Source organism: Anomalospiza imberbis, chromosome Z (assembly GCF_031753505.1).
Source record: "Anomalospiza imberbis isolate Cuckoo-Finch-1a 21T00152 chromosome Z, ASM3175350v1, whole genome shotgun sequence".
NCBI classification, from domain to species: Eukaryota; Metazoa; Chordata; class Aves; order Passeriformes; family Viduidae; genus Anomalospiza; species Anomalospiza imberbis.
The window spans coordinates 16,782,295-16,796,344 of NC_089721.1; the positions used below are offsets into that span (position 1 = coordinate 16,782,295).

At 38.5% G+C, this 14,050-nt stretch overlaps 1 protein-coding gene and 1 long non-coding RNA gene across 11 annotated transcripts in view; one reads left to right on the top strand and one right to left on the bottom strand.

The window, feature by feature from the left end:
• LOC137465305 (uncharacterized) overlaps nucleotides 1-14,050 on the top strand; it is a 230,166-nt gene that overhangs the window by 19,914 nt on the left and 196,202 nt on the right. The gene's annotated exons all lie outside the window — the stretch shown is intronic.
• The window catches only part of ANKRD55 (ankyrin repeat domain 55), a 46,837-nt gene that overhangs the window by 10,883 nt on the left and 21,904 nt on the right, over nucleotides 1-14,050 (bottom strand). For 9 of the 10 annotated variants that reach the window (XR_010994610.1, XR_010994611.1, XR_010994612.1 and 6 more), the window contains 3 exons: nucleotides 4,664-4,848; nucleotides 2,853-3,020; nucleotides 379-1,043 (listed from right to left, as the gene is read on the bottom strand). Coding sequence is in view for 6 of the 10 variants with exons in the window: in XM_068177281.1 (XP_068033382.1) it covers nucleotides 379-1,043; nucleotides 2,853-3,020; nucleotides 4,664-4,848 (1,018 nt within the window). In the remaining 4 variants the exon portion in view is untranslated. The remainder of the gene's footprint in view (nucleotides 1-378; nucleotides 1,044-2,852; nucleotides 3,021-4,663; nucleotides 4,849-14,050) is intronic. The other variant, XM_068177280.1, reaches the window with a different exon arrangement.

The following is a 14,050-nucleotide window of genomic DNA, read 5'->3' on the forward strand; positions in this document are numbered from 1 at the left end:
TTGAGGGTAAGATTGCTCCCTTGCACATCTACATCCAGGACTTGATGTGGACACAAGACAGCAGGTGTGGTAGTGGGTGTTAATATGCAATTCACAAAGCACATACATATTACCTGGAGGCACTTATTGCTCAGGTGCCTTATATACTTCCTAGATACCTGCATTTTTGCTTGCTCATCAGACCTACTTAAATCTCCTATTTTTCCTATTTCTCTTCAGCTTTCAACTGATGTCACACCCACATGCTATATGTGATGGCCACATAAAGGAGAAACTGAAAAAAAAATAGAAATGTTATTGGTCCCTACTTTTTTCTGACTCAGCCTGCCACATCAGTAGATATAATAGGATTTAGGATATAGCAAAGGAAAAAATTACCTGATGGAGAACTGGGGAGTGAGGGAAGGCAGGGAGGGCACAAAAGCACATGGTGAGATCTATCAGAGTTTAAGCCATTCATCAGTTTGTCCGAAGAAGTCCTAGTACAGACTTTGTAAGAGAGCCTTTGGTTAGAGTCTGTGTTCCAGGGATCCTCCGGCAAAGCTTGGCAGCTGTTTGTGCTGTTCAGCAAGTTGTGCTCACTCCTACTCTTTTGAGATTTGGGTGGAAAATGGTGGGTACTGGAGCTGGAGGAGAAGCTTGACATTTTGCTCTGGGAAGCAGTTAGGAAGGAATTGCCTGCAGTGACTGGGGGAAAGCTCTGGGTGGTGATGGGTGGGAGACCCTGACATACTGATTGTTTCTTTTCTGCTATGAGGTACTTAGTGTCTGTGCTCTTTCTTTTGAAGTCAGGGGTGGTCTTACACTCATCTGGAATGTCTTTACAATTTTTATTCATAATACAATCAAAACGGGTGATGATATCATCTACTTCTGAGGTCTCTTCTCTAGGATCTTGATCTCTATTTCTGTCCTTCTGACTGATTTTCTGATCATCTTTCTTCTTTTTGCAAGAGAAGATCTGGTTCAGCATACTGAATCGTCCTTCTTTCTTTATAAGTCTGTTGTGCTGGGAGTGAAACTGCTGAACTGACTCAGATCTACTGGAAATACAAAACAAATGTGATGTCAATATTACCAAACAATGAGAAAATACCAACTGTGTTACTCCATTAAAGAAGCAATATTCTGTCCAGATACATCTGCATGGCTGGTTCAAGAAAATTAGGATCCCAAATTTATAATTAACAGACTGAAAATGCTACTGTGTTAATTCACTCTTTCTTAGAGGTGAATTGTCTTACAATCATCTTAATGTAACTTAACACAGCCATTTGGGGAAAAAAACCTACATTTTTCTGTCTTCAGCTTCTACCAGATGTGAAGATCTAATGATAATGAAAAGAACATCTTTTACATCAGGTGGTCTTTGTATTATGTCATATTTGGAAAAAGGTATTTCTGGTCTTTGCAAGCACTGTATAAAATGGCACTAGTTCACCATTCCTACTGTCCCTTTCCCTTTTCCTTTTTCCTCTTTCCCATTGCCTTGCTTGTGCTAAACAGGTCAGCATAGGTTCAGACTGGTCAAGTTAATTACCAACACCAGCAGTGTTGCCTTTTCCAAACTAGAAATGAAACTCAAGACAATTTCAGTATGGGAGGTAATATAAAAGTAGATCTTTATTGAAGACCTTCAGGGGCAGTTATGGAAAGATGTCCACAAAAGCCCACCTCCACAAGGGTGAGTACATTTTTATAGGTTTTAGGAAATTAGCATAATTGATAAAAAGCAGCAATTAGGAGGACAAGTGGTGATGCAATTCCCCCCCAGATCAAGCCCTTTCTCTGGAGCCCCTCCCTTGGTACTTGTTGTCCTTTGTCCATGAGAATGTATCTCACAGAGTTGCTCTTGACCTTGGTTCCCAGGAAGAACCAACACAGCATGGCGCTTTGTCTCCCCTGGGACTTGGAGCTCTGGAATTTGTTTTATCTTTTTGCCTAGGGAAAGGCCATGGAAAATTACCGGGAAAACTAACCATGAGTACAACAGTCTACAGAGCTACAAATATAAGTGCAAAGAATACAGAGAACATATAAAAAAGGCAAAACTGAAAATGGTATCAGTATTGCTGCAGTGGTTTTGAGATGTAATTTTGTTTGATCTCTGACCTTCTCTAATAGACAGAGGGCAGGAGAAAGGGGAGAGGTAATATTACCTGTGTCTCACAAAATATTAACTTCTGACTGGAAAGGAGGAGAAAGCACAAAGAAATGGGGAGATAAATGTAAGCACATACTTGAAGCAGATGAATGGAAACTAATTAGATAACAGCTGCTGAAAAAGGAAGAATACAAAGAAAGGAAGATTGTAACCAATAAGTCTTGTTATACTTTTCAACAGATAAGAACTCAGAATAAAAAACCACATCAAGGTAGAGAAGGAAAGAACGCTAGGATAATACTATCAAACCCTTACTTTGAGGATGAAAACTTGAGATTTATTTGTTTTCTGTCAAAGCTGCTTTTGTGTTCAGTGTATCTGTCTGTCTGATTACATGAGCACATAGATAGTGCACAGAGATTTCAAAGAAGTGGAAGTTACATATATCTGACGGCTGAAATTGTTCCATTATACAAATTTTCTACACAAAGGTGACTGAGCAAGAGTTATACACACATCTTCTTCAGAGGCTTCGGCTGCTTGGTAGAGTAGTATTCAACCTCAGTGAGGAGTCTTTGTAAACAGAACTGATTGTAGTGTTTCAACATTGGTGGAAAATTAAACGAGTATTGCCTATGAATCAAGGAAACACACTGAGGGCTCAAACCTTTTAGTAGCATTCAAAAAGCAATAAATTTGTTTTCTAGTCTGTGGCAACACATGAGGAAGATGTGTACTTTACTCTTACCTGCTCTCCTGAGTCAGCAGCTTGATGCATGCCGTGTGCCCACAGTATATTGCGTATGCCAGAGGAGTGTTTTCATTGATGTCTCGAGGGCTGCTGTCTATCCCCAGTTCTAGCAGTGTCTGCACACAGTCAGCTTTCCCTGCTGCTGCAGCCCAGTGCAATGGAGTCCTACAGGAAAGGGGGAGTATCATTAAAATAGATGAACAGATTTACAATCAAAGCTATTAATGACATAGTGAGGTGTGCACAGGATATACTACTTGTCCAGATTCATAATATACATTTTAAGAAATTCTCCAGATGACTTATTCCACACTGTTGTAGCTGCATTTATTTAGCTGCAGATGAAGTAGAATATAGGCTGCAGAATACCTATACCTTATAGAGCAGCACCTTTGCCACAGCTGGAATTGTAGAGCAGGAGAAGTGCCTGAAGTTTTCAGAGCAGAATTTCAAAAAAACCTTCACAGTGTCCACTGCATAGGGACAAACTCTTCTCATCTTTACACCAACCAAAATTAGCCATGGTTGGCAGAGGACTCTCCATGAAGGTAATAAGAGAAGCCTCTCCCAGATGAATGACAAGGACTGAACACATCTACCAAACCGCCACTTTGCCAGTTTCTGAGTTCTATGATAGGCACAGACCAGAGCACCAGAGCACATATAATTGTTTTGAATCTCTGCAGGAGAATCAAACTGATATTGTTCTTGGCATAAAATTTGCATCTTGTATTTGGAAACTTTTGACCAGTTTCCAAACTGCTCTTGTGAAAAACCTGAAAGCACAGACAACACCACAAGAAAAGGGTTTAAGAATAAAAAAATAAAATTGACATTTTTCTTTCTATTCCTTTTCAGTCTCAGTGATTTCAGAGTGGGTGCAATCAGAAGCACAATAGAATGAAAATCCTATAGATGTGTTTGTAGCAAAAAGCTTACCTTTTCCCTCTCCAAGTATAATATATTCTGTGGAAATATCTGAGCACGTGGAATAGGTGGCCATGTCTTAATGAAGTTCAAAGTGTAAGTGTTTGCTCTTCTTTCCATAGAAACACAGCCTGCTCAACTACATTTTAATGATGTTTAGAAACTGCTCCAGAACCCTGTTCATTTTATTTCTGTTCCATTTTATTGCACTTTTCCATGAAGAATGATATTATTTTAAGTACCTAAAGGCCTAAGCCAAGAAAACCTTGGCTTTTGCTTCACTGAGCGGAATAATCGATATGAACAGCCAGCTGGTTCTCTTTGCATTAAATAAATTTATGAGCAAAGTTCTAAGGAAGGTACTTGTGGCATGAAAAAGAGGAAAGATCATTCTTCTGTACTTATGAAATAGAGATTTAATCACAGAAGAAATCACAGGTCTTTTCAGAATGGAAGGTGAGGGTCCTCTGGTCCTGTAGGAATATGGTATTTTCATCTTAAATACAACAAGAGAACACTACAATTTCTTAAATGCAAATAACAGCAGGATCCTGGCTTCAAGTTGCAGGATCCTGTTGTATTGTTTTAAAAGAATGTTCACTTTTGATTGAAAGAAACTTAGGTGAGTCCTTACACAAATAATCTTCTCTTTTTCTAGCACAAACAGAAAGCTAAATATCATTCTTTCTAGTCAGTTATACTAAGTACAATACATGTGAGCTGGACTAGTTTGCAGTGTTTCTGAGCAAGCACAGCTCTCTGTGGAGTGCAAGGCATTACTAGGCCATGGCCTGTGAAACAGAAAACATGATTACATAATAAACAGAGCTGATCTCAAGTTATTAGAAAGGAAGCAGCAATTTCAGAGTTTCCATGGTTACCTGTCATCCACATCAAGGGCCTGCAGGTTGCATTCTGGGACTTTAGCCAGCTCACTGATGATATCACTGTAGCCTGCAGCAGCAGCAATGTGCATGCATGTTTTACCATTCTCATCATCATAATTTATTATTGATGGTCCCTGCCAGTGGTCCAGAATGATGGAACACAGAATCTTGTTGCCACTCTGCAAGGAAGTTAAGAGAAGGAAAGTGTTTTACAGTGGAGCTCACACCAGGCTGCGTCTTCTGTGCTAGAGAATGCTAAATACAGTAATTCTTCAGGTATTCTACAGGTATTTAGTAATTCTACAGGTACTCTTCTGTGTGTGTACCAGAAACTCCAGATATGAAAGCCAAAATCTTCCAATCTCCAGCTGGGGATTGTGCTTACTTTATGAATTTTCTAAAATACTCTGAACACTGGGAAAATAATAAATAATGAACCATTGCAAATATTTCCAGAAGTTGTACAGTGTAAATTACTTAATAGAAATTACTTGTGGTTTTTGCTGTTTTGCTAAGCCACAGTCCAGAAACACAAGCTTATATTTTCCAATAGAAATTTAGAGCTGAAAAGAACCTCAGAAAATCAACCCATATCTGTAAGTCTGTCTCAATACACTTAGAAAAGCCATGTCAAATATTTGTTCAAGTGCTTCTTGAAAACTTCCTTAGCTAGTTTGCTCCAGTGTCTGGTGTCTTAATAGAAAGTCGACACTGTTCTCTAACCTGCAAATGAAATTGAACATTTTATATCTTACCTTAGTGGAAACAGAGCAAAAGAATTAATTACTTTTTTATAACAACAGAAACACAAGGTAGCAAAGATCTTTCTGTATCATCGAATTCAATCCTTGCAATCACTTGAAGCTATGTTACATCATCACTCTCATAAACTTTGTCCATTAAAGGCAATTAGGTTCTTTTTGTCCCATTTCTGTCAAAGGAACACAGTTCAAGAACTTTTTTGGTTTTATGATTTGTATCTCTAAATTCTATTCGTACTCAGGGCCGATTATATCCTTTTGTTTCTGTTCCAGCATTATTATTTAGATTAAATACTCCTTTCCTCTTACTGGTAGTTGTTCTTCAGATGTATTTATAGGCAATCATCACATCTCTTTTGAATTGTTCTCTTGCTGCTCTAACCAATCATGGTCTTTTAAGGGTTTTTTTGAAAAAAATATGCTTTCTGTTTCTCTCATTAACCTAGTAACCCATTTCCTATTGTGTTTTAGTTGTATTTCTTTGAAGAGGGATGATTAAAATTGTACTAGTCATACAAAGATGTTTTTGCCAGATCTTATACAATGACACTGCTCTTCCTTATTTGTGTTATAAATACCTCTTTTGGTATGTCATAGAACAGCATTTGCCTCATTCACAGCTGTGTCCCATTAGAAGCTCCTAGTCATTTTGGAATGACCCTTTACACCTCAGTACTTCCTTAGTTTTTTCCAAGCATAGAGTTTTTAGTTTTGGGGAGAACCTTCTGTTACTAGCACCAAAGTGCCTGACTTATACATTTTATCCTCTTTAATTTTGTCCCATTTGCATTACTCAATATTTAAAGGTGATCCATATTCCGGTATGATATCCCCCATTCCTTCCTGTTACTGTCTTTCAGTTTTTTGTTATTGGTAGATTTTATCAGAAAGCTCCAGTATTATGTGTCAAGTTATGATGAAAATATGAAACAAGAGTAATATCAAGCCTTATCCCTGAAAGTAATTTCCTTCCAGCCTCTATTCAACCTTTTATCATACTCTTGTTTTCTGGAGTTTAAGACACAATTTCTTTTGCTTTTCTGTACTTTTGTATCTTATTTTATAAGATAGCTATTTATTCTAAATATATCTTTTAAGGATGGGTAGACATCCATTATCTCAAGCCTCTACTATACACTTTTCATCTCTGCTCTTGAGATTTAGCTTCCTGCCATATTTTGCACCATTGAGAGAATACATTCCAGGTCCCTGGAATATTCTGATCTCACAACTACTCAGTCCAGCTGAGAATTTCCTTAATTTATCAAAACATGTCCCCCTGAAATCAGGAATTTTGTTTTACATGTACTTTGCTTAATTTAGAGTCTAATCTTGACCATGTAATCCAAGCTTATTTTCTATGACTAGCCTTTTGTAACATCCTAATTAACCATGTTCAAATTGTTATTAAGTTATAGTTGTCTGAATATCTAATGAAAAGAGGAGTGTTGATCCTCATGTTCAGGAATACTGAGGTCCTATGAATAACTGTTGTTTTTATTGTCCAGTCCTTATGCCAGATACCAATATCCTCCATAGTAGTATAATTCCCAGTTACATATTTTCATCATTAGCATCAGTGAAATCCCTAGTCACATTCAGGGCTAACAAAATCTAGAAGTTTATTACATATTTCTAGTAGTACCACAATGAATATCTATCTGTTATCATCCTTCTCTAAGTCAGTTTTGATACAAAAAATAATTTGCATTAATACTTTACTACTTATGTACTCATGTTCTAGTGACTCTACTATTCCTCCAGTTTTACACTGTCTTGCTAAGTCCAAATTTCACACCCTGCAGCTGCAGTTTCAGTCCCTCCATGTTCTTGCACAACTCTTAGCATTCACATAAGAAATTTCCCACTGTTCTGACTGGCATTTTACACTTCTACAGACTGTTCTGTCTCCCACCAATCTTCTGCTTTCTAGACTAAACAAATAATTTCAACCTCCCTGTGCAAGTCACTTTTCCAACCCACTTATCATACTTGGTGCTTGCTTTTGGCTTGTTTCCAGTTTGTCTACAGTTTTTTTCAACCATGGCACTCCAAACAATACAATTATCCAGCAGAGGCTTCTCTCCTGACATTGAAAATTACTTCCTGTAGCCCACATTTACCATACTTCTTGTTAATGTGTCCCAGAATGATGATTGATTTATATCAACACCATAACTTAAACTGCTTCTCACTTTTGTAATCTGCTAGTCTATTACTCTAAATTTTGCACAAAAATCTTTAATTTTTTCACAATTCTGCATACAGTGTTATTTTATTAACTTCAGTTAATTCCTACAATTTCTCAAAATAATTTTGAATTTCAACCTCACCCATGAAGTGTTTGATGTCCCTGTAATTTGATTTTCACTGTGGGTTAGATGTGTGTTCTTTATTTCAACACCTCATTATGGAACAAATAAAAACATTCTTATGATACATCCCTGGTTGGACGGTCTATGAGATATTCACCACCCAAGATTATTTGAATTGTCTTGAATGTGGCTGATAGAGAATATATGATGTGTGATACAAGTCTCTGGTTGATTTTGATGGCATCACTCCTTCTTCTTCCCCTGTGGGATATCTTGGAAAGAATTCTATGTCTATTATAGCAGGTTGTACTTATAAAAATTGTGCTATTGGTGTTATTCAATGTGATTAAACTTGCATGGGTACTGCTCAAATGAGAAAGGAACAAAGAATTAGACTTTTAATGACTACAGTATTTGCCACATGCTTAGCAAGGCTTCTGTGCCATGTGATGAACTTTATCTCGCCACTTTTCCAGAATTATTGTGTTTATTAAATGGGATTAAACTGATTAATTGACACTCAAACATACTATACCTAACAGCTTCTTATCTGAGGAAGCAGTAATTGCTTTGAAGATGGCTACGAAAACTCTGCCTTGTTTCAGCAATTCAAAAAAATTGTTACTTCTATTTTCTAAGTAATCAAAGAATATTTCCTAATATTTTAACCTTCTGCTGTATGAGATTTCTGTGTGACTGCTCAGTGGGTTTACAGTTCTCTCTCTTCTTAGGAATGCCTTCTTATCTTTAAATTCCTTTTGCTCTTCTAAATTGCACTCAAAATTCTCCTAAGTGCCCTTATTCTTAGATTGATAGCTTTGAGCTGTGGTCACCAAAAATGCAGTGCTCCTGTGGTAAATTTACTACAGTACCATTGTTAGACCAGGATGTCCTCTGCTAAATTTACCATAGGAAAATTATGTGTTTTTGTAACCTTACTGTACGCATCACTAATTTTCATCTTCCCTTTTTGTATTCAAATTCTTTACAGCAGAGATTCAAATGTTCTCAGAGATTATCAGTAATTTTTGCTATGTGTTTCTAAATAGTTTTGCAGGACTTCTTGCCACCCCTCCCCCAGGTTTTGTTACACTTTTGTCCCATTTCACACTTTTATCTCCTTCCACCCATTATTGATTCTCCTCAGTGAAATTTTCTTCCTCAGTTCCCTTATCTCAATTATACATACTTTATTGTTCTAGGGCGACTTTACTTGTCCCAAACCAGGATATTTATGAAGAAGAAATGTCCTAAAGCCTGGATCCATGAGCCCCTGTAAGAAAAACTGTGCTTTATGCAAATTTTTGTCTGAGATTTCTATCATCTGCAGACAGTGTCAAACAGCCAAATCACTAACAGATATTTTGCTCTGACACTTGATTACAACTCTGGTTTCTATAAGTTGGTTGACGAAAGTGAGACTTCTGAGAGTTGCGTCTCTCAGTGCTTTCCAAATAAGAAAACAATTATTCAGGAACTATCTATCTAATCAAGTACCATGAGGAGAATCCTGAACCTCTGGGACACATTTCTAGTTTTGGCACTTCTTTCAGCTATATCTACTCAATTTATCCTCATTGTTACTGCAGCCATGTTTCTTATACTTCAGCTCTTTCTATGTCCAACTCATAAGCAGAACAATAATTTTACTTAGAATGTTTCTTGTCACTTACATAATATTTTACCATAACATTGCATTTTATTCTGCCAGGTCTTCAGTCATAAAAATTGAGATGTTTATTTTTTGTTTATACTGCACTGTATATACAGCTATTTTTTTTCCCTTTTCAGAATATTCTAGTAAACTAGATAATGGGATGTCATATGAAGGAGTCATATGAAAGGAGTCTGCTAAACCTTCTACCAGTAATGGTGGGATGGGTAGAGGAACAAGCTGTGGACCACATAATTGGTCTCATGAAACCCAGATAAAATACTTTTAAAATACTTTTCTCCCAAGTAAATGCCTCTGGAGATTATATGGTTAGGTCGTATTAGCTTTCCTATATTTTCTGTCTGTTTATATTAGCATGCAGTTTAAAGCTATATCTATAGCCATCTTTGCCAGGTGGAAAATCCTCACTAGAAGCTCTTGATGTTGGTCCTTATCATTAGCATTGAACTTTAGGTCTGCCTGTGTTTTCCTCTTTTTCATTCTGTCATTTTTTTGATTCTTCAATTACAAACCCAAAGCCACTCCTGAGTGGCTTGAGATTTTAAGCATTATTTCACTTCTTTCTGCAGCAACAAACAAATACTATTACCATTACTACTCTGGGAGGTAACTCACTTTTATAAAAAAAGCAAAATTAATTACATTTGCATAAGCACTTCCAGCTTCTTCCAGTACTTCCATAGATGGAAACCATCTATGTTCACCACTGGGTGCTGTTTGAATTTCATGTTAGAGAATCCAAGCCTTTTTGTCTTTCCTCTTATCCTTCACAAACAGACACACATAGAATCCTTCAATCTGAAATTAACTGTAATACTAGCAGGACCATTGGAAAATAAACCAGCCAAACGAAACAAGAATCTTTTTCTCCTTTGCTGAAATAAAGAAAAATGAGCCATTTAAAGTATTTTTTGAGCAACCCATAGCAAAATTCAAACAAATAACTTGTCTGTGGACTTTTTCCTTTATAACTCCAGATGAAACTATTGTGTTGGTAAATACATCTTTCTCTTCAAGTAACGTTTTAACCTTTTTCCTTATTCTGAAATTCAGTATTTACCAAAAGCAAAAGCCATTCCACATTATTTTCCACATGGATCTCGACTGGATCTTGAAAAGCCTTGATCTTTAACTCAAGGCTATTCTGGCAGAAACTGTATGTTTAGTTACAACTATACTGGCAAAACTCAACTATTCTTCCAATACATTCTTTTTCCTTATGTGATTAATTTCACTGAAGTGCCATTTTCCTCATATTCACATGCAGAGCACTGAAGCAAAGTATCACATCATTACTTTCACTGTAATACAATTTAGAACTTCATCCTAGAATCAGAGCAAGACAAATGTTGCATCAGCTGTGAAGATAAGTCAGGTTGGAATCAGATATTAAGGCAGAAAAACACATTCCTATCTTGTGGTAGGTGCAGTGTCTGCTTTTTAAGGATGGAGCAAACAGTGCAGTGGGAAGTGTCCTTATATTGGACTGTTTGGCTCGCTGAAGAGTTTTGCACACATTGGTACTTTCTGCCATGTATCTAGGACTTCCAGCACCTCCCACTTCTGCACCCAAAACTAGACAAAGCTAAGGAATGGAAACACCTTCACTCCATCTTGATTGCTGTCATTTCCTGACTGCTAGATGGCTGAAATTGCCAGTGAAGAAGTGAGCAAAATTCAGAGCACGCTGTGGTTTCTCTACCCTGAGAGGACACAGAAAACTGGTCTCTGTGATGAGGAAAGAAGCAAGTCATAACACCATCTTCATCTTTCCTCCTGCCAGGGAAACTGCCAGAAACTCCCTGAACGCAGCCCAGGCACTTCACAGGTTGTGTTTCTGATGGCAAACCAACACAAATTAACAACTCCTCTGACGCCACTGTAGATACGTTGGTGAGAATCAGTCAGCTCACAGAGAAGCTCATTTGTCTTCTCCTAACCCAAGTGCTGCAGCTTTACACACCCACTGAGACAGCATCTCTGCAGAGTCAGATCGACCCACCTTGGCTTGACTTTGTGGTACTGTGGGAAAGAGAATGTGTTGTTGTACAGGAAAGTTGGTCCTGTGGTCCTCAGAGCATTGCTGCCTCTGGTACAGCTAGGGCACATGATGTTTTTAAAGTATTTTTCCTTTTAGCAGCCTTAATGTGTGTTGGAAAAAGGTACCAAATGACAAAGGCAGTCATGGAGGCATGATTCTGGCTATCATATGTCCCTGCCTCTCTAACCCTCTCTTTGCTCAAACAAAACACTGCATGAAACACTAGCCAAGTCTCTCTGAGAATTTACTTTTCCTTGGAGTCTAAGTGCATATGATTTACTGTGTAAATGACTATGACTATGACTAAAATCACTTGGCAACATTCCCCTGCTATTGCTTTGTGTTAAGGTCTGATTTCTCCAAATGAGCTGTTTACATGCTTTGGAAAAGAGGTAATTTTTAAAATCTGCAGAAGAATAAGGAGTTATTCTATCAGAGAAATGGAAGCATTTGTCTTCAAGTGCCTTTTGTCAGGCATAGAAGAACAGGACATGTATAGATATTCAAGAACTGTGTTGCACGTACATTACTCATATTCTGGCATCCACTCTGGAGTTACACATAGACTGTGTGCTGGGAAAAGGTCTGGCAATTATTCTGTACTTACCTACAGGATTTGCCCAAGACAAATTCATGCTAAGCTCAGTGGGAATTCTGCAATTGATTACCTCAGACATTTGGCTGATGTGAACAGTTACATTGTACATGTCTGTGGCATGTTCACACTTGAAGGGCTTACTTTTTAACAGTTTATTATTTCAGTAAAAGTTTTTCTGATGATCTGGCTGTACTGGTGAGTTTTTATATCAACACTGCAAGTTTGCAGATGATACAAAACTGGGAGGAGCTGTTGACAACCTCCAGGGCAGGGAGGCCCTGCAGAAAGACCTTGATAAATTAGAGAGATAGGCAATCATCAGCCATACAGAGTTCAACAAAGCAAAGTGCTGAATTCTGCACCTGGGATGGGGCAGCCCTGGATGTGCAGACAGACTGGGCAATGAGAGGCTGGACAGCAGTGCCATGGAAAGGGCCCTGGGGTTCTGGTCCATGGCAAGCTGAACGTGAGCCAGCAGTGCCCTGGCAGCCAGGAGGACCAAGGGTGTCCTGGGGGCATCAGGGACAGCATTGGCAGGCGGGCAAGGGAGGGGATTGTCCTGCTCTGCTCTGCACTGGGGCGGCCTCACCTCGAGTTCTGGGGCACTTTTGGGTGCCACAGTATAATCAAGTTATCAGACTATTAGAGAGCATCCAAAGGAGGGTAAAAATGAAGATGGTGAATGGACTGCAAGGAAGCCATATGAGGAGCAGCTGAGGTCACTTGGTCTGTTCAGCCAGGAGGAGACTGAGGGGAGACCTCATTGCAGTTACAAGTTCCTTATAAGGGGAAGAGGAGGGGCAGACAGACTTCTCTTCTCCGTGATGACCAGTGATAGGACCCAAGGAAATGGCCCGAAGCCGTGTTGGGAGTTTTAGGTTGGCTATCAGGAAAAGTTTCTTCACCCAGTATGTTTTTGAGCACTGGAACAGGCTCCCCAAGGAAGTGGTCACAGCACAAAGCCAGACAGAGTTCAAGAAGAGTTTGGACAATGCTCTCAGGCACACAGTGTGACTCTTGGGGTGACCTATGCAGGGCCAGGAGTTGGACTCGATCCTTGTGAGTCTTTTCCAACTTAGCTTATTCTGTGACAACTTAAAGTGAAGAAATAGGTTGCAGCTATATCAAAAATGAAGCAACACCCAGGAACATCCTTCATCACTGGAATTTAGTTGTCTGTACTAAATAATTCTTAAAATCCTCCCTGGCATGGTTTAGGCCTGGGTCAATTAATACTTTCCCTACCAGTTCCTGGAGCTAATATTGGTGCCAGATCATTCCCAGTAGGTGGTCTATGTATGACCATCCTGTTTGGATAAGAGAATATAACAATAGGGTCACAGGCTGTCCCATGAAAGTTTGCCTCAGTACCAGAGCCAAGACTCAAGCACATTTAATTCACTGTTGCAGACAGTGTCACAAATATTTAGGGCACTTCATGGAAAAAGCTTCTGCTGGTATTAAAGCAAGATTATTTCTTACTCAAAACTATTTGCAAATTCTCTTCCATCTTGTTTTGCAACTTGACAGCTCACTCTGTAGATCCCTGCTGCTATGTAATGTTCCAGGTTCCACAACCAAGAGTTGTACCATTGCTGGAATGACAATATTTACAAAAGAAAGTGATTTTAAAAGTGTATATTTAAAAAATGAAAATTTAGTATCTTTTTGACTTGTTTGTTAACAGTCAAAATTGTCTTTAAGTCTTAGTGACAAAAAAAAAAAAAAGAAATCACTGTTCTTCCTTTCAAGCCATCTTTAGAAAACTGCATTAAACAAGGAGAAATGAGGGACAACTTGGAAGGAAAGAAACCTGCCTGAAACTAACTAGACAGTGAGCCATGTCCAGCAAATGCACCTTTTCTGGTCAGTCCAACAACAGACATATCTGGAGTAGAGAAACACTCACTGGGTTTTAAGATGTCTTTGGAAGTCTCTCTGAATTCTTCCACTGTATGTAGCCCACATGAAAATTAGGGTGCTGGGCAGAG